The sequence below is a fragment of the Kogia breviceps genome, chromosome X, assembly GCF_026419965.1.
Source record: "Kogia breviceps isolate mKogBre1 chromosome X, mKogBre1 haplotype 1, whole genome shotgun sequence".
Classification (NCBI taxonomy): domain Eukaryota; kingdom Metazoa; phylum Chordata; class Mammalia; order Artiodactyla; family Physeteridae; genus Kogia; species Kogia breviceps.
Window position 1 is genome coordinate 181489 of NC_081330.1, and position 19877 is coordinate 201365.

The 19877-nt window shown below is 41.1% G+C and overlaps 1 protein-coding gene across 8 annotated transcripts in view; it reads right to left on the reverse strand.

The window, feature by feature from the left end:
- Positions 1-1429: 1429 nt before the first annotated feature.
- Positions 1430-19877, reverse strand: part of SPRY3 (sprouty RTK signaling antagonist 3) — a 114990-nt gene continuing 96542 nt past the window's right edge. Inside the window, exons 1-3 of one of the 8 annotated variants that reach the window (XM_067023675.1) lie at positions 17693-17712; positions 10818-10995; positions 1430-5356 (exon numbers count right to left, since the gene is read on the reverse strand). In XM_067023675.1, the coding sequence (XP_066879776.1) occupies positions 4387-5253 (867 nt within the window). In that variant the 5' untranslated portion in view covers positions 5254-5356; positions 10818-10995; positions 17693-17712 and the 3' untranslated portion in view covers positions 1430-4386. Of the gene's footprint in view, positions 5357-9113; positions 9742-10817; positions 11176-17692; positions 17713-19877 lie in introns of those variants that run through there. The other 7 variants (XM_067023677.1, XM_067023680.1, XM_067023679.1 and 4 more) reach the window with 7 other exon arrangements.

Here is a 19877-nt window from a genome sequence, read left to right on the forward strand (position 1 = left end):
AAAAAAAAATTCCACAGGAAAGGTATCTGACTAATGAGATGGGACATAAGAGTTGAATTCTTCCCCCTTCCCCACGCAGATGGGCTGAGATACAGTACGGCCTATCATAAGAGGCCGAGAAGTTAGCTTGTCATGAAACAGATTACTCGCCCTCCTTCCCTACCTCTTTTTCCTTGCTCCTACTTCCTTGGGATTTCACATAAGCTTTTGCTTCAAGCTCTATTTTCTAAGAAACTCAGACCAGGGAATCCGGCAACTAGGAAGTCTGGAATTGTCATAATTCCACCCTAACTTATAACTGTGTGACTTTCGGCAGGTTATTTTCTCTCTTTGTGCACCTTTTCCTCCAACTATAAAATGCTGTTGTTGGAATAGATGTTATTTAAGGGTCTTTCTGGCTCTGAGATAATGCCTGTGTGAAGTAGGTGACAGGAAGAGGTAAGGTGGTATACTGACCAATGGACACCAGTGGATTACTTACATCTGAACCAGCGAAATGCACTCAGTATAATCAATGAGCTCGAATGTTAACAGCTCCAACCAATCTCAAGTTCCAAACATAGATTTAGCTCTACTTTCTGCAGAAAGAAATTGAATTAGATTTCCTGGGCCCTTAAAGAGAAGGCCACGTAAACTCTTACCCTCTCTGGCAAAGTAAAAAAGTTTCTCTACTGGCTCCATACCATAAGCTGCTTGAGAAATGTTAACTGGCTGCAAACATGTTTTCAAAGGGAAAAGTGGAGAAGTGTGTAATGCCACCATCTTGGGAAGCAAGACAGCTAATAATATGATGTCTGTAACTATTGCTTCACCCCTAACATAGTAGCATGTTTGTTTCAACTCTTAGGCTGCAGGTGGACTGGAGTTAGGGACAGAACCATTCACCATTTGAGGTTTGTTATACCACAAGGGTTTATACTATGCTCTGGACTTCTATACCTGACTCTGGACCATGGAATCTGGAGTCAGACAGCCTAGGTTCAAATCTCAGTTCCAGCATTTACAAGCTTTGTTACCTTTGACAAGTCACTTAAGCCCTCTGTACTTCAGTTTTCTCATTTGTAACATGGCAATCGTAATAGTACGTACATTGCAGAGTTGCCATGAGGATTACATGAGCTAATATAGCTGATGTGCTTAAAATAGTGCTTAGCACATAGTAAGCATTATGTCAGTGCTCACTACATTTATTATAGCTATTGTGACGAGGAGAGATGGGCTGGAACAACAACAACAACAACAAAAACTCTTGGCTGAAGCCGTATGAAATGTATCAAGGGACCAATATGTGGAAAGCAGTAGATTTAGGGGGTAACAGATGATTTAACTGCAAAAAAATGCTAAGCAGGAAACACCCTCTAAATATTCCTGTTTATACAGTACATGACACAAAGTAGAAAAATAATGAAAACAGAGCCTCTCTGCAGGATTTAGAGTTCTTTCATATATATTTTAAATATACATGTGCAATACATTAAAATATATAGAGATGTGTGAATATATATTTACATATATATATGTAAATATATATATAGCTATCTCTCTCACAGAGGGGATGCATATGCACACTCACATGTCCGTGTGCATACCCCCAACAGGACCCATCTATACGTAAACCAGATGCAGTCCATATCAGGCCAACTTGGACACAAATGAGAGCCCTGACTCAGCAGATCGCAGACTGCAACTGCATTGGCGTAACCCTTCAGTTTCTTCTACCAAGTGTAAGGCCATTGAGAAATACACTGAGAAGAGCTCCTTTGGGTGCCTCTGGCAGTGCACAATTTGCCTGAGTAAGGACTGCAGGATTGAGATATGAAGGAGCTATCAAGGAGGAGGGGCTTGTGTTGTTTTGGGTCCTGAAACTAATAAGCAAACATCCATAGAATAACTTTAGCCCCAGGAACAATGCACTAGTGTCAGAACCCCTTACTTATCTCAGCTTTAAGCAAATTTCAGGCGGAAGCGAAGTGTGTGTTGCTACCACTCACCACCGTCCAGCTTGACCCAGAGGACCGGGCACAGCTTTTAGGGGTGGATAAGTTCGAAGGTCAATCAGGCAGACTTGTAAGATAAAAAGAAGTTACTTAAATGGAAGGACTTGAAAGCAACGTAAGAGGTTACAGGTACTGGTTTGGGTTTATAAATGTTCCAAGAAGCCAAACCTTGTATATGGCACCATTTGCAGCAGTATCATTAACATTATTAATAATCATCATAACATATTTATATATACAAAAATAGAGCAAAGCAATTCTAGAAGAGGAGGTGAAAGTGAAGGTGAGGGTCTCTGTGCAGCCCAAATGTCAGCACACTTCAGGAAGATTCAGAACCAACAAAAAGACTGAGTGGCACGTATTCCTACAGTATCTAGCCAACAAGGGGACACGGATGTTCCCTTCTTCTTCCCCCTGTGTATGACTATACATTTCTCCCCACCTTTCCACCCTGTAATACATATCCATGCACACTTTAAAAGAGATGATGAGATATAAAGCTAGAGTCTGGAAGTCTTAAACTAAGTTGGAGCACCTTGATTTCAAGCAAGTGCCCTCAATCTTTGAATTCTTTAGTGAATTTTGGATTCACTTACAGAAGGAAACTGTATCTAATTCTTGCATCTTTCAGCAGCAGTCCTTAAGAGCCTGCTATCACCACTGCAGCCTTTTCCCATTGAAGGGGATTCACAGCACAAGCTCTTGGTATCTCTTAAAAGAGAAGTCAGTTCTCTGCATTATACAACTTTCATCTCAGTTTTCCACTGTTGCTGAAATTTAGGTTCTCAGGCAACTGCCACTGCAGACAAAGCCAGGAGCAAGCACAGTGTGCAGCAAAGGGTAGGTGCAATGGCGAAGACACAGCTTGATTAGGGCTTCCTTAAGCTTTTCTTTTGCACACTTGAGCTTCTACAAGGTTACAGAGCCAAAGGTGATGTCCACTGGGGGCAGCCTTGACACCTGAAAGCTAGCTACCCACTATGCCCCGCATAAAGACCACCACGCTAGCTTGACGTGATTCCTGAAAATTGAATGGGAATGGCTTTCTGTCATTGCTAATAGAGAATACTGAAGCGAGAGTCACAAGACCTGTATGCCAGGCCCAACTCTATTAACTCAGTGTGTAGCCTTGGGCAGATCCCTTCCTATTTCCAGGCTTCAGTTTTCCCATCTGTAAAATAAGGGCATTGAACTAGATTAACAGTTAAGATTCCTTCCAGCTCTAAAGTTTTATGACTTTTTATGTCCATTATTAAGGCCTGAGCCATGCAGTCTCAGGGCAGTTAGCTTCTAAGAGACAACAGACCTCTATAATATCCTTTGCTTTGTTCATTTAGCTATAAAGCACGTCTGCCTTTGGCACTTGGGTCAGACATACAAAGTTATGAGCATCCTGATTTCCTATCCGACTCAGCATGCTAGCGGGATCTGTCAGTGCTGTAAGCTGATTATCGGGAAAGGAAATAAAACTTCAACTAATTAAACCTGGAAATGTAAGATAAGTTTGCCTCTTATGCTCATAAACTGGTGAGTGTGGTTATGAGTGCACACACACTATTGCTAGTGATAAATTCATTACAGTAATCAATTTCCCTTCATACAAATTAGTAATAGTCTAACGTAGCAAAGTCTGGCGTCAAAGGAAACACCTATGGAAAAACAGCACTTTTTGACGTGTTCGAGAGAGAAAGAGGGACAGGCAGGAGACAAAGATTAGATCAAACAAGACAGAAATACAGGCAGAGAGAGGACCAGTCGGAGAGCAAGGGGGGGAAGGAGAAGAAAGCAGAGAGCGAGAAAGAAAAGAGAGGAAAAGGAAAAGTAGAGAGGGTGAAAATGAAGTGGGAATGAGAGCAGAACAGAGTAATGCAAGAAGAGGGGAAAATGAGAAACAGACTGAAGACCAGAGGGGCGGTGAACGGAGAAGGGGTCAGATTCCCTGGAACACGGAACACTGTTCCACGTGGACCTGTGAAAACCATCTAAGAAGAAAGCTCCCAAAGGCACTGCGGAAAGCAGAGCGACACTCAGAGCCTGCAGCGAGAGGTGTCACGTTGGGGGACCCCTAAACCTCCCCGTGCGGGCTCTGCCCGCCCTCAGTGTCCAAATCTCATGCTTCTATATCACCTGAATGTGCCATGACAGCCATAAGGGCTGAGGCGGTGGCTGTAAAAAGACTGAAGAGGAGTGGGATAGATACTGTGAGAAAGAACAAGGCATCCTGCACCGGGATGTACTTGACCATTGCCCTGACACTGCGGGAACAAAACTGGTGAGCCCTAACTTTGGCGTGGCTGCTTTACTCCCCCTCCCCTTCTTCAAAGATGAGGCCTATGCTTTATTGATGGGGCCTAGAAGGAGAAAGCGCTGGACCCCTTTTGTGGGAAGGTCATACAGACTTCTCCTGGGCCTTGGGGAAGGGCGCCCTACCAGAAGAGATTTTTCTGCACACAGTGTTGGTGTGCCGTCTACAGCGGCAGCCTGGTCGCCTAAGGCTATCATAGCCCTGCTGGCAAAGATGGAGGCATCCACGGGTGGGCAGGTAGCAGCACAGGCAGGGTAGGAAGAGGGAGATGAGGCTCATGGTTGCCCAGCGGACGAAGCAAGAGCCGGGCCCACAGGAGCAGGGCTCATCGGCGCAGTTGTCTTCATCATCGGTGGAACAGTGGTAGAAGAGGCCCTTAACACAGCAGAGACAAGTGCCATAATCGAGGAGGCTCTCAGCGGAGCAAAGGCAACGCTGGTTGCACAGCCAGAAGGAGGGGAGAGGGCGAGCCGCCGTGCAGAGGACGCATTTGCAGCGCCCGCACTCCTCGCAGATGAAGAGGTGCTCGCTGGGGTGCACTGCAGGTTGCTCAGCTTCTCCCTTCAGAGCACCATCAGCCTTTGCGTGGGTTCCGGTTCCAGGCTGGCTTCGGATGATGGACTGGCCTGAAGGTGAGGGCGTAATGCTGGCCAAGAGCCTTTGATCAGAGGCAGTGGTGCTATGGGACATTGAGCTGGCAATGCTAGATTGGCTCAGGTGCTGAGGCAAGGGCTGCAATTGATGGCACTGGCTGAGACTGCGTGGGAGAGCAGTAGGCATGGTAGCCAGGGACCAATCAGATTTGTGGGTTTGCACGATAAGGGAAGGGCTGGAGAGGGCCTGCTTACAGGGGACTGGAGGACGGTCCACGTAATCATTGCTAGCGTGAGTAGAGCGCAGCTGTTCAATAGGCAGAATTTGTTGGAAATCATCTGTCACCGCGGCATCCATTTTGCCTTGATTCTTGAGTTCTGAGTGGTTTGGGGTCAGGGTGGCACTTATGGTGATAAAGAGCCCTTGTAGTTACATGGGTTTTAGGGCACATCAGAAAATCCTAGGAGAGAGAGGGAATAGAAACAATAAATGAGAACACACAGGCGCGAGTACTTTGCAGGGAGCCAACAAACCTCAGGCCCTATCACCACCACTACCTTACATCACTTTAGTCTTCATGTTACTACTTTATTCTGTAATTGACCTCACCTACTTCTTTACAGGCAAGTCTGGTCATCTCATCCAGACTATAGAGCACATTGGGGGCAAAGATCTGATTATGGATTCCTGTAGTAGCCCATCCTATGACTAGGGTCACAGGAGCAGTTAGCTCATTCACAGGCTTGCTAACCAAGAAACCGAGGCCTTCAGCATCAAAGTTCTAATAAAAATGGAACCTAATTTCAAATGCAAAGGTCACTTCCTAAAGCAACGCTGATGTAAAAGAGAAAGCCTCAAAACTCTTCCATGAGAAGTTGCATATATACATATACATATATATGTATACATATATATTCTCAATCAAAATTTTCCTTTCAGTGAAATTCATAAGCATAAATAAACAGATGATAAAGGACAAGCTTGATTCAATGAATACAGGCAAGCGAGCAAGTTGCAATAATAGCAGAGATATGGCAGAGACACAGATGGCAGAAATTAGGCTATCTGTAGAACAATAGGAAAAAAGGCTTCCCAAGGGTGTAAGAAAGTCAAGACTAATCGTCTTGCTGTTCTCCTCATTTTATAAGCTGCTTTAACTTATTGAGGAGGTAATTCTTTCTCAATGGCAGCATGGCTTCAGAATCAAACTTTTGTATACGTAGGAATAACCTGAGGATGGGGGAACCGCAGAAGATGAGCCCTGAGTTATTTCAAATATCACCTATAATTGTACTTTTTACCACCTTAAGTCGTCTATATTGATGGGATTTATGAGGCAGAATCTGCTTGGACTGCTTTTCTCTATCTTTACCTTATACAATCAACTGGCTTTCTTGAAGAGCAGCAATGTTTTTATACCAACTCTCAGATAAGTTGAATATCTAGAAAATATATACTTGTGTCTTCATTGTACCACAATCAGGAAGAGCTCGGTGGTCATTCCCTGAAGCATTTGATTGAGCCTAGTACTGATAACGGTGACCATGAGGAAAATATTTTTCCAACAGTAGATTACTGTATTGCACCACCCGGAAGACTGAACAGCCAAAAGAGGTGTGCATAAGGAAACTTAAACAAAAATCTAAGAGTCACCGTGGGGGCATTGGGACCTAGGAAACACTAGCATGAATAAAGTTTATATTTGAAATCCATCAGACTTCAGGCCTCCTCAAAATAGATCGATTACTCACACTACTGTATGGGATGGAAAGCTTGAATGAGTAATAGAAAGAACAAGTGAAATAGGATAGTGCTTGATTAGGTTTCCATAAGCAAGCAAACATGACACTGAAATGTGCCCAAAGTTCAATAGCAAGGAAAAAAAAAAAAAGACGTAGTTCATAAAGGACTCAGTGGCTAATAATATGATCAGACTCATTGCCTTTCGAGGCTATATCCCCATGCAAACTTATTTAGTTGAATTTACATCTGTTCATTTTTTGAAAAGAAGATTTAATTTGGTTAAAAATAACTTTTCTGGCACATCACATCAAAGAACCAGTCTGACTATAATTTCACTTTTTAGCTACTTGTTTCAGTGTTATTTAATGCAGCACAAGAGAATGCAGATAAAGACTATGGAGATTCTAAGACTCAAACATGTAACCTTTGGCAAATCACTTACTTTGTTTGGGCCTCAGTTCCGCTAGCTATATAATTATAAGAGTGGACTAGGTGATTTTGAGGGACTCTGCCCTATTATGGTCTGTAATTATATAACTAAACAATTTGACAAAATAATTCTCTTTGTCCATACCTTCTACATCTTCAGCCCTTGAGGGTAAACTGGGCAATGTGTTTGTCTCTTTTATCTACTTGGACTCACAATCCCCTGAAGCCTTTGCTGTATCTTTGTTAAGACTCATGGCCCCAGCATTAGAAAGAAACAGGTAGTTTTCATCTGAACACCCAAATAAACAAGGACACATTGTTCAGCTGGCTTGCAGGGTATGTGGATGTAGGAGCTTTGGATTGGGAAGAATCTTTTGATAATTTTATAAGAAATGAATGTATCCCCTATTGATCAGATAAATAATGTGTGGGGCTCTTCAAGCCATTTACACTGTAAAAACAATAACATACATGCTAGATGCATTTTAGACTCACTGATTTCCCAAAGGAAACTGGATTCAAACATACTGGAAACTCGAAGAATCAATGACTCAAAGGAAGGCATACTAGGTCTTAATGTTACAGAAGATAATCATATGGGATCCCAAGGATGTCACTAGATATCTCAGGGACTTGCCCAGAAGGTTGAAAGCTATGCTTGGAGGAATCTAGGTCATAATACAAATAACTCCGAGCCACGAGGGGATCCTGTCTTGGCAGCAGAAGGGTATATGGTGTTTAGGTTGAGAGGGTGTATTTGGATATTGATTAGACTGCTTCAAGACTGAAGAGTTGAGATGCTTGGATGATTAAAGGAGGCTTTGGAAATCAGTCTGGCTGATGAAGTACTACTGTCTTGCTTACAGGTACGGGGTTTAACAGGATGAACTCAGAAGGTTTCTTCCTGCCCGGTAAAATCTTTACTAGAATGGACTGTGGAAGATCTGCAATACGGTGGGACAGTAGGACCTGGGTAAAATCAGGGTGTTGAGTAGAGGATAAAACAAGATTGAATGACAGTAAATTGTTTGCCATTCCGGATGTGCTGACTCCGATCTGGCTAACAGGATGAACTGAAATAGATACTGTAGGGGAAGGTAAGAGGGGGGAAAAAGTTGAGAAACAAATAGACGAGAGACTGCTGCAGCACATAGATTAGATGAAAAACTACTACTGCAAGCATGTTTATGATTCAGAAATCCACTCATTAAAGGGCCATTCATTGTGAGCAGCAACAGTTAAGAAACTGACTGTGCTGCTGCTGAATTCCATATTCTATTAAGTGAGAGAGAGAATATACATATCATATATTATTAAATAGGAGCCAAGGTGATTACAAGTCTTGGCTGTACATCGATGGGATCTAGTGATTTCTGTCACGTAGTGCCTGTGCAGTAATGAATGATGCATTGTAAACCCACTCCCATCTCAGTCCCTCTGGCCAGGTGCTCACAGCTTTCTCAACAGTTTTTCTGTAGCCCTGAAATTTGCTATGTTCAACCTAAACAGAAATTTCTTTTCTTATGCCAACTTAGGGACTAGAAAGGTAAATCCATTCAAGAAATGCTGTTTGTTAATGAAAGAAAAATGTATTTTCTCCCTGGAACCTAAAATCTGCCACGTTGAGACTCAAGTTGAAAACTTGCCCTTCTATGCTAACACCTTAAGAGTGTTCTGATTTGTATGATAAATCCTTTCCGATACAGTATGACTCAATCTTGATTTCAAAGAAGAGGGGAGAAGAGAAGGAGAGCCTGGCTCCTGTTTTCTCCTAGTCCCATGGGTTCAATGTTGTTTTGTACCTTCCTGTGTAACGGCTCTGGGGTGTGTTGCTTTTTTCTGTGCTCTGCCGTTATATACACTCGTTCTCAGAGTAACTGAGAGCAAACACAGGGGGATTTCTGCTATGGCTTTATGTGTTTTCTTAGCTCTACTCTTCCAAAGTCTGCTCGCTAAAAATCCCTCTCTGTGCAAAAGCATTTGCATCTCTATCAAAGCACCCCCCCCTTACAAATACCAAGTTGTATATAGTTTACATTACTAACCTCTCAGCCACTGACTGGGCCTCCGTCCTACCACATGCATCTTGTTGGAGCTGCCAGGTTCTCACCACATTTAACTCTTAACTTGTCACTTTGCTACCCTAGTCCTATTCATTACCTTCGTAGTTTCATTAAGACTCAACAGCAGTTTATTTCAAAGGAGAGAGTCTTGCACTTTTAAGAGCTTGCATTTTTAAAGATATAGGTGTCTTAGTAATAAGCAATACAAGGAAAATTGTAATATCAAATGGATTCACATACTTCTAATCCTGAAGCAAATGCTAGTTGTTCATTTAAGAAGTAGGAATCTTTCTTTAAACCCCAAATCCTGTTATAAGAGACGGGAAACTTAAGTTCTGTGTGATTGTGGGCAAGTGACTTCTGTTCCAGGCCCGTTTCTTCATCTGTAAAATGAGGGGGTTATGAAAGGAAGGTTTTTAAATCCCCTTCTTGTCCTTATGCTCTAAAGATTTATGCTGGGTTTGTTGGTTGCGTTCCTCTGCCTCAAAAGTCTTTCATGAAGAATTGGTGTCCTTTCCTTCAGGTTCCTTACTTCCTCACAACTCAACTTCTCAACTCTGAATCCAAGTCACTCAGATCACTAACTAGATTGTTTCTCAGCTAGAGAGACCTAAAAACAGAACAAAAAAGCCAACATGTATACGATGTTACAATAAAGTCTTAGAAATGTTTATTTAGAGGTTTAGGGAACAGGATTAATGCTTCCTTGTGGATACAAAGCTAGCCTCTGCCTTCTTTGTATGTATGTGTGCAGCTGACTTGTTGGGAACATCATATAACACCTGGTATGTCCAAATTCATGTGATAGCACGTTATGTTACAGTGAGGTTTTAATGTACCCAGAAGAGCAACAACGGTTTGCATTTCAAAATAGATTTTCTGTCTAAGAGTTCAAGGTCTGTTTTCTGTTCATCCAACATGGTTTGCAGCATACACAGGCGCGTGGTAACTATAATTACACGAATGGAAGGGAGTGTAAACCACTGCCCTAGGTCCTATCAGATGTCTATTGGCTATAACTAGACATGCTCACAGGTTCTCACTTTTGACAAAATTTCCATATGCCACACAGAGACATGTGCACACACACACCCAGGCATGGATCCAGAGATTTCTAAATCATTGCTCTGACTCAATGTAAGTAGGGGGTTATGCCGTGTCAGCTTGCGCCATTTCTACCCAGGGCAAGGTGATGTGATGAAATCTGAACGATGCACAGCCCAGACTTGTGAGCCAATAGCAGACTAGCCCTACACTGACAGGATGCCCGCTGGGCAGCCAGACTGGCCTCAGCACGGGCTCTCCCTACGTTCTCAGCTTGGGTGGTTAGGCTGCGCTATAAGGGGCTTAGGCAAGCACCAAAATTCATTTAAAGGTCAACAGGCTAGAAATTACATTGACATTTGGCTACAAAAGAGTTATTTTGAAGTTCTCCTTTGATATAGAAATTTCCGATACGGATAGTTTTCTGCAGGAGCTGATTCATTTAAATCTCAGTTAAACGGTTTTCATTTTATTCTACCCATGCGCTTGCGCTTGTGCGCGTGCACAGACACGCGCGCGCTCTCAAACACACACACACACACACACACACACACACACACACACGATGACTGGAATGAATGGCAATCTGTGCATTTCATAGAAAGAATTCTGAGGTCTTTAGGAGCTAATCTCTAAACTTACCTTGAAGAAAGGGCTTATCCATGCTGAGAAAAGCAGAAGAGCTAATGCCCCATCTGGCTCAAAGGACCTCTTCTTCTCCTGAGTCTTTAGCTTTCTCCACCTCTCTTCGGAAAGTCTGAATGAAAACTCCTTCACTGGCAGTGGAGCCAGAAACAGAGATAGTTCTGTTTCAGTCTTTCTGACAGCAGAGAAAAGGGAAAGAAAAACACACAAACAAACGGGGTGGGGAGGAGAGTCAGACCTGTAGTGGCAGATACTTTGTATGGATTTTACATGCAGATCTAAACCCTGATGCACGTATTCCCCAAAGAAAGCTCCGCAGGGTAAGTTGTTCACCTCCTCCTCCTCCTCTTCTTTCTCCTCCTCTTTCTCCTATTTCTCCTCCCCCTCCTCCTCCGCCTCTTTCTCCTCCCCCTTCTCCTCCTCCTTCTTTTTCCCCTCCTCCAGCGTTTTCCTTCCCCTTCTCTTCCCCTCCCCCTTCCCTCTTCCCCCCTCCTCCAATCTGACAGATGAACCGAAGCAGCAGAAACTGCAGTTGTAGACACAGGGTATCTCAACAGAGCAATAGATACCGCTAGTGTGTGATTATTTATATAGCTCAGGGTGTGTTGGTATATAATCTGCAGGGAGCGGGCCGCGGTGGGGGGGGGGGGATGAGATTGCAGTGTGTTCAGCTCAGCTAGCCAGCTGTTTTGTGAATGTAGATGTTTTCTAGAGGTCTTGTGAATGGGTTACAGGGGAGGGAAGGGATTTATTGCTCCTTGTTACAGAGTCTCTCTTTCTGCCTCTTTCTCCCCCCGCCTCGTTTGCTTTCCCGGAGCTATAGCTCTTAATGCTTGGCTAAGTGGCGTCATCCCGTTGAAATTGAATCGACCCATTAGAACTCCCCATAGGAATCTCTGTATCCGGTCCCTGGGTAATGACTGAAACAGAATTTAAAGAGGAGTGGGGGTGGGGTGGAAAGTAACAATTTTAAGGAGGCCTCATTTAAATATCTCTGCCAATCGCAGTCCTACCAAGCCACTCAGCCCTTGCTGAGTGATTGCAGCTTCAATCAGCTAGAGAGACACAGAGCTTCCCCCTTTGTTTAAGGGTTTCTCCCTCCTCTTTTCCACAGTCATCCCCATTTTTTCAGCGCTAATAATGATTATCCATCCATCATCCATTGGGGAACCATGACTTTCCCTCTGTGGGTTCAGTATGCTATATATTCAACAAATATTTTTGAGTGCCTTCTTTTGTGCTAGGTATTGTGGATTCAATCAGGAAGACAAAATCCCTGCCTTCATGGAGCCTCCTTGGGACTGCCAGCCTTCTGAAAATAAAGCAGCTTTGGCCAATTTCTCTTAAAGTGAAGGACAAAGCGTTCTGGAAATTATCTTCAGTCCACTATTTAATTCAATAGGAAAAGGTCTTCCTTCTGGGCATCCAGACAGAAGCCCTTGAATGAAAACAAGCCTTATACTTAAAATAACAGAGATCTGATTTCAAGTCCTGCTTCAACGGACAACTAGCAGGAGCTTGCCCATCAACATTCCTCGGGCACTTTGGTTGCCCCCCATCTATAAACCTGAGATGGTAAATGGTGACAGTTCAAAGTAAAACAAACCTGTGAGTTAGGAAACTCACATTCTTAATCTACTCTAACTCCTTGTGTGACCTTTGCAATTTACTTTCCCTCTAGTGCCTCAATCTCTACGTTCACATGAGGGCATCTGATTGGGCAATTGCTAAAGTCCCTTCTAGCTCTGACATTCTATTATTTACACCCTTTCAGGAGGGTTAAGAAAACAAAAGAAAGCGTGTGGGTCTGCATGTGCGTGTACGTGTGTGTCAAAGGTGCTCCAAACTGTTCTGTTGATGTGTATGTATTCACGTGTTTACACACACACTCACATACACATACATATATACATGTATATCTGTGTGTTTGTGTGTACATATATATATATACATAATTTCTAACCAAAACCATATCTCTAAGCAATCAGAAATTCCAGTCAAGAGATTTTCCTATGTAAATTCTTCTCTTTTGTAGCTCAAACCTGTTCCTTACTTTTAACACGGACCTAAGCTTATCAAAATCATGAAAACCATTAAAGCTAATACGTAGGGTCATCTGCAGAAGAGGATAGATTTACTGATATATTCATTCACCCATTTATTCAACAGGTATTTGTTGCATGTCAGCTATGTGCAATAGTTGTACTAACTAGATTCAGGTCAAACAGATCAGGGTTCACATTTTTGCTCCTCAATTTGTGAGCTCTCTGACTTTGGGAAAATCAATTCACCTCTCGGGATCCTGTTTCTTCATCTTTAAAGTGGAGGTAGCAATAGTACCTACTTCACAGGATTGTGCTATTTCTCATACATTAAATAAGGTCTTGCATTTAAAAGTCTTATCATGTGTCTGGCATATAGTAAGTGCTCAAAGAACAGTAGATATGAGTATTAAGAAATTGTTCTCACTCTCTAATGTAGCCTGTAGGAGAAGGAAGAGATTATTTTAATTTGAATCCTTTTAGTTTTTTTTAAGTCCAGCTTTAAATTTGAACAGATATTCGCCAAATATATACCTTCCTTAAATGTGGCTTATTTTCACACTTTATTCCTTTGTTCAAAAACTTATTTCTAATTCCTAGAGCACTAAGTCTAAATTACTTTGCCTGTCAATCAAGTTTTTCTCCAACTATATACATTCCACTTCTCAACATAAGACAAGTTGAATGTTTCACTCTTTTCAGATACCAATGCACATGGCTACCAGTCCAGCTTTCCATATGTATCCTCCACATGAATTACAAATATTCATTTTCTACCTTCAGGTCCTAATTTCTCTGTAAATCCTTCCCTGACTAAGACTTCTTTATGTTCTACAGCCCTACGATAGTTTTCACTGATCCCCTAATTTATTTCTACAACACTTTCAACTATGGTCTGTCCTCCTTATTCAGTATACTCTGTTACATATATTCTCCCTTCTTTCAAAAGCTTTTCTGAGTTAACTGTCATGTTACTAATAATCTGAACAACTAGTTGCTATAAAGTGTGGAATGATGTGGTTAATTCACTATAAAACTATAATTTAGAAATGTCTAAAACATAGTAGTAGGGACAATATTTTGAGGGAAGAGTGACTTTTCTGGTGTCCTTTAAAGTTACTCATTTATTTTTTGGAAATCACTGGCTTTTAGAAGAGATGGGTTGATCTGTGCTGAGACAGTATCTCCAAATTTAACTGGAATTGAATTAATGTCAGCAAGGTGCCTATAAAAAGAAAAAAGGCCCGGGATTGGGAAACAACAGACCTGTGTTCACTTCTGCGCCCATCACTCTCACTAACTAGCTGTATGATCTTGGACAACTCAATGAATCTGTCAAAATGTATTTCCTAACAAGCACACCGTTAACTAAAGAGTTAAGAAAGCATATTTTCTGAAATACACTGAATCTAACAAGTTTGTAAAACAAGTTGTCAGGTATCATATAGTGAATTTTGTAATGTCTCAACACCAATTTCTGTATATAATTGTACTATCTTGATATTCTATCAAAAATCATGAAATTGCAAGTAGTGTTTTAGAAACATAACAGCCTAAAGCACAAATAAAATTTCTAGAAATCACTTTCTAGAATGGGAGACAGTAAATTATAATAAAGGATGATAAAGAAGAGGACAGATACCTAAACTGGTCTTTTGGGGAGAGAGGTGATTAAGCAAGGTTTTTCCTAAAACGGGTGACTTCTAGGCTAAGGTTTAAAGGATATGGGTTAGGGAGGCATTTCAGGAAGAGTGAACAAGATATTCAAAGGCAAGGGAATATATAACAACATGGAATATTCAGGCATATTAAGTAATTTAGAATAGTTAGAGCAAAAATCCTTGAAGGGATTTGCAGATGAGAAAAGGGTTCTGTGCTTAAGAGTGTAAGTTCTGGAGTGAGTTGACCTGAGTCAAATATCAGGTCTGCAACTCGCCAGTTGTGTAACCTTGGCCAAGTTACTTAATCACTTTGGGCCTCAGTTTCTCACTGCAAAATCAGTACAATTTATCAATATGCCTCATAGGGTTGTTGTGAGAATTAAATGAATTAAAACATGTAAAATGCTTAGAACAGTATCTGGCACAGAGTAAACATCTCTCCCTACTACTTGAATGACAAGTCCATGAGAGAAGGAAATTTAGTTGTTGAATCACCAGCACTTAGATAGTGAGTGGCTCATAGCAGGCATCGTTGAACGAATGAATGATCATTAACATGATTATTATTTTTGACGGGTATCATCTTAAGAGGTGAGAAGGTTAAGGTTGAATAATCTCAGTTGTTTCCATTGTTACCTTAATATAGGACCACAGAGATATAGTAATACATTAATATATAAAATAAATGAATGAATTATATATTATTAATATAGATATTAAGTTATATATAATAATCATATATTATTGATTAATATATAATTAATAAATGAATCCCTACTCTCAAGTGGCTCGTAATTTAGTAGGAAAGATATCAAATACACAAATGTAATAAAGGATGATAAGTGCTATGGAAGGGAGCAGAGAAGAAATACACGTAATCCAGTATTGAGGGGGTTGTGGAAGGCTCCCTAAAATAGGTAATGTTTAAATATGAATTTGAAGGATGAGAAGGACATTACAGCCAGAGGGAATAGCCTGTCACCGAATCTCCCAAACTCAGCATAAGGTCTGGCATAGAGTAGATGCTCAGAAAATATTTTATAAATAAGAGAATGAATAAAAACCATTGCAAGCAGAGATAACAGAATGAACAAAGATACAAAGATGTGAAAACAACATGTTTATAAGCTATCCTAAGAGGGTCCCCTACACTCATAGCCTGAAGAAGTTCAGAGCAGAAATTTTCTCTAGAAGGTACCACCCACATATTTTATTCATATTCCTAGAATGTACTGAGCTTATTTAGGTTTTATTAAATTGTAGCAAGTGAAATACATAATACATTAAAAAAGCTTGGTATGATAGTCCAATACAGTGTCTAAAATAATCGTTTTCAGAGTCTTCATCCATAAAACCAATCAAATAAGTTCTCTCAGCATATAATTATAACACATTCTCTCTTACTTTGTCTGCATAAAACACCTACTCTGCACAAATTTTGAAAGTCTTTCCTCATTCTGTTTTTCCCAGAATACAGCCGAAACCTGTTGAGAGCTTACAAGTTCCTGTATGAAGCCAGCTCTATCCATACTCTAGTCAAGAGGAGTCAAGAGGAGCCAGATGAAAAGTTGACCTATGTTCATTCTGATTCAGCAGTGATGATGCCAGAATAAATCAAGCGATGCCAAGCAAATAGAGATTCTTAACCAAGAAGCCTATAGGATGGTCATGATTATTTTCTTTTCCACAGAAGCTGGCAAACAAGTATAGGAGCAATATCACCGTGAGAGAATGGTACAGAAAAGTCAGAGAGAGAAAAATAACCTGGGAGAGTATGGAGAGGTAGGAGAGAGAGATAGTGTGGTCCCGAGGAAATAAAACTGGACTCAGAGTAAGGAAATGTAAACTCCAGTATTCTAACCTGCTGTGTGGCTTTGGCAGGTCATTTTTCATCTCTAGGCCCTATTTTCTCATCTATAACATAGTAAGTTTCAATGTAATCCAATAAAACAAGCATACTGAGCACCTACTTAATGTTAGGCAATATACTTGATGGGAAAGACACAGAGATGAAAGTGACACAATATGCCATGTAGTAGGCCCTCACTACATACTGGTTGAGTGAATAAATTAGTGGTCTTATCCTCTCATTACTCACAGTCTAGTAGAGTAATGGACATGTAAACAGATAAACTGCAATACAGTCTGTCACTAAATCAGATAAGACATGATTGTGCCCTGAATCCAGGTAGGGACAGTACAGATGAAGAAAAGTGCATGATAGGTAGAATGTAGAATAAATAAGACTTGGTGACTCATTAGATATCGCATGCTGATTGCGCCATATCGAATAAGGTGCCCACATAATATCTAAATGGTAATCTAGGCAATATTATACATGGGTTTTGAGCTTAAAAGTGGATATGAATCAGGAATAGAAATAAGCCTCACCTCCAGAGATTCTTTTTCAAGAGATCTTGGGTGAGATCCAAAGAATCTGCATTTTCAAAAAGTCCCACATGGTCCTTGACGGAAACTCTCAAGTCTACATCTCTGGTCCAAACTTCCCAGCTGAACTCTACACCCATATATCCAACAGCCTATCAGACAACTCCAGCCACCATTTTCCTTTATCCATCAAACATAGTTGAGGGTAAGGGTGGTTGGTATTTTATGTATGGTGGTTATGGAAAGTCTCTTTCATTGACATATGTATATATATTCTGGTATTTACTTAGCAGGACACTTCACTGCTCCACGTATATACCAACATACACTTCACTTTCTTCAGCTACGTAACTTTTTTTCTCCACATTAATCAGACGTTTTAAAGCTTAGGAATGGGATAAGGGGACAAAGTGGGGCAAGTCCTTGTGATTGTCAGGAGCTCGGAAGTAGGTGATGTGTCCACGTTCCTGGGTGGCCAGCCTGCTGCAGGTGACAACACCACAGAGGATTACATTTGGTTCTGGGAGCAGTTTATTTTCAGAACTGACATCCTACCCAGTACTAAATATAGCCAGTCTCTTCCTTTCAAACAAGGATTTCTTTTCTGTTAAACTTCAATAAAGCTCTTAGCTCTGTTTTACAAGATCTCTCTCTCTCTCCCCTCCCTCCATCTCTCTCCCTCTCTCTCTTCCCCTCTCTCTCTTTCTATCTCCCTCTCTCTCTCTCTCTCCTGCCTTTATGAACCTTATTCTTGTTATACTCCCTCTTGCCAACCACCTACTTTCTTCTCCTTGGCTTCCTTGGTTTCTTCTCCTAACTTTCTTCTTTCCAATTTCTCTTCTCTGATTTCTTGGTATTCTTCACTATCTCCTCTGGGCACTTTCCTCTTGGTGTCTCCAATTTTTAAAAAGAAAATCTCTTAGGAACCCCCTCCACCAATAGGTCAAGAGAATGCAGATGTCCCAAGCCTAAAATGAGATACTTTGTTTATTTTTAAATCTTCACAGGCTGGAGATAGCTATCTCTTTCCTTATGTGCCAACTGACTGACATGTAATATTAAGGACATGGCAGCATTTATTGCTCAGTAACAGTGTATAATTCTAAATACTTTATACATATAATCCTTATAAAAATCCTCCAAGTAAGGCACTAAAATCATCCCATTTTTGTATGGAGCAACGGAGGCCAAGAAAGGTAAATGTGGGTATATCATCTAACGAGGGAGCAGTTACAGGGGAAGTTACAATGGGAAGGGTAACTGCATCTAAAACAGCTTTCAGGGCTTCCCTGGTGGCGCAGTGGTTGAGAGTCCGCCTGCCGATGCAGGGGACACGGGTTCGTGACCCAGTCCGGGAAGATCCCACGTGCCGCGGAGCGGCTGGGCCTGTGAGTCATGGCCGCTGAGCCTGTGCGTCCGGACAGGCTCCGCAACGGGAGAGGCCACAACAGTGAGAGGCCTGCGTACTGCAAAAAAATAATAATAATAATAATAAATTTAAAAAGAGCTTTAAAACAGCTTTCAGCTGACCAAGAAGACTGTACCCTCGTTAACTTTTGCTTTTACTAAAGCAAAATGTGAAGGAATTCAGAGAAACTGGAGTAAAAGATGAAAGAATAGGAAAGGATTTTGCTTTCATTTTTCTGCATGTTTTGAATTATGATTCTGAGTTTTAGGCACTGATAATCTCTTTACCCTCCAGTTAGACTGTGAGTTCATCAGGACCCAAACAATTTTTACGGATATGTTACAAATTCTGCACTCATTACAGGGGATGAGAGGTGGAGTGGTTATATCCATACAATGAATTACCACTCAACAATACAAATGACTTTTTCTCCACTGCTGTTACCCAATAGCCCATGATTATTATTTGTAACAAACTTCCTGAGCAACTTCTCTGTCTAAAATACACACACACACACACACACACACACACACACACACACACACACACACATAGTCAATTAGATGGCAATGTATAAGGTCAATATACAAAAAATAAATTGTATTTCTTCACACTAGCTATGAACAACCTGAAAATGAAATTAAGAAAACAATTTCAGGGGCTTCCCTGGTGGCGCAGTGGTTGAGAATCCGCCTGCCGATGCAGGAGACACGGATTCGTGCCCTGGTCCGGGAGGATCCCACATGCCGCGGAGCGGCTGGGCCCGTGAGCCATGGCTGCTGGGCCTGCGCGTCCGGAGCCTGTGCTCCGCAACGGGAGAGGCCACAACAGTGAGAGGCCCGCAAACCGCAAAAAAAAAAAAAAAAAAAAAAAAAAAAAAGAAAACAATTTCATTTACAAAAGTATCATAAAAGATGAAATACTTAGCATTAAATTTAACAAAAGAAGGACAAAACTTGTACACTGAAAAGTACAAAATATTGTTGAAAGAAACTAAAGAAGACCTAAATAAATGGAAACACATTCCATGCTCATGGATCAGAAGACTTAGTATTGTTAAGATGGCAATACTCCTCAAAGTAATCTACAGACTCAACACAATCCCTGTCAAAACCCTAGTTGGATTTTTTGCAGAAATCAATGAGCTAATCCTAAATTTATATGGAAATGCAAGGGGCACAGAATAGCTAAAACAATCTTGAAAAGAAAGAACAAAATAGGACTACTCAATCTTTCTGATTTCAAAACTTACCACAAAACTACAGTAATCAAGACAATGTGGTACTGGCATAAGGATATATATATAGGGCTGGCCAAAAAGTTTTACTCGGGTTTTTCTGATATATATATATATATATATTTTATATTTATGGTCCATTGTCAGGACAATTTAATGGGTGAAAGAATAGTCTTTTCAACAAATGGTGCTGAGACAACTGGAGAGCTACATGCAAAAGAAGTTGGACCTCTACTTCAAACCATATCTGCAAGTTAACTCAAAATGGACCACAGACCCACTGTATGAACTAAAACTACAAAATTCTTAGAAGAAAGCATA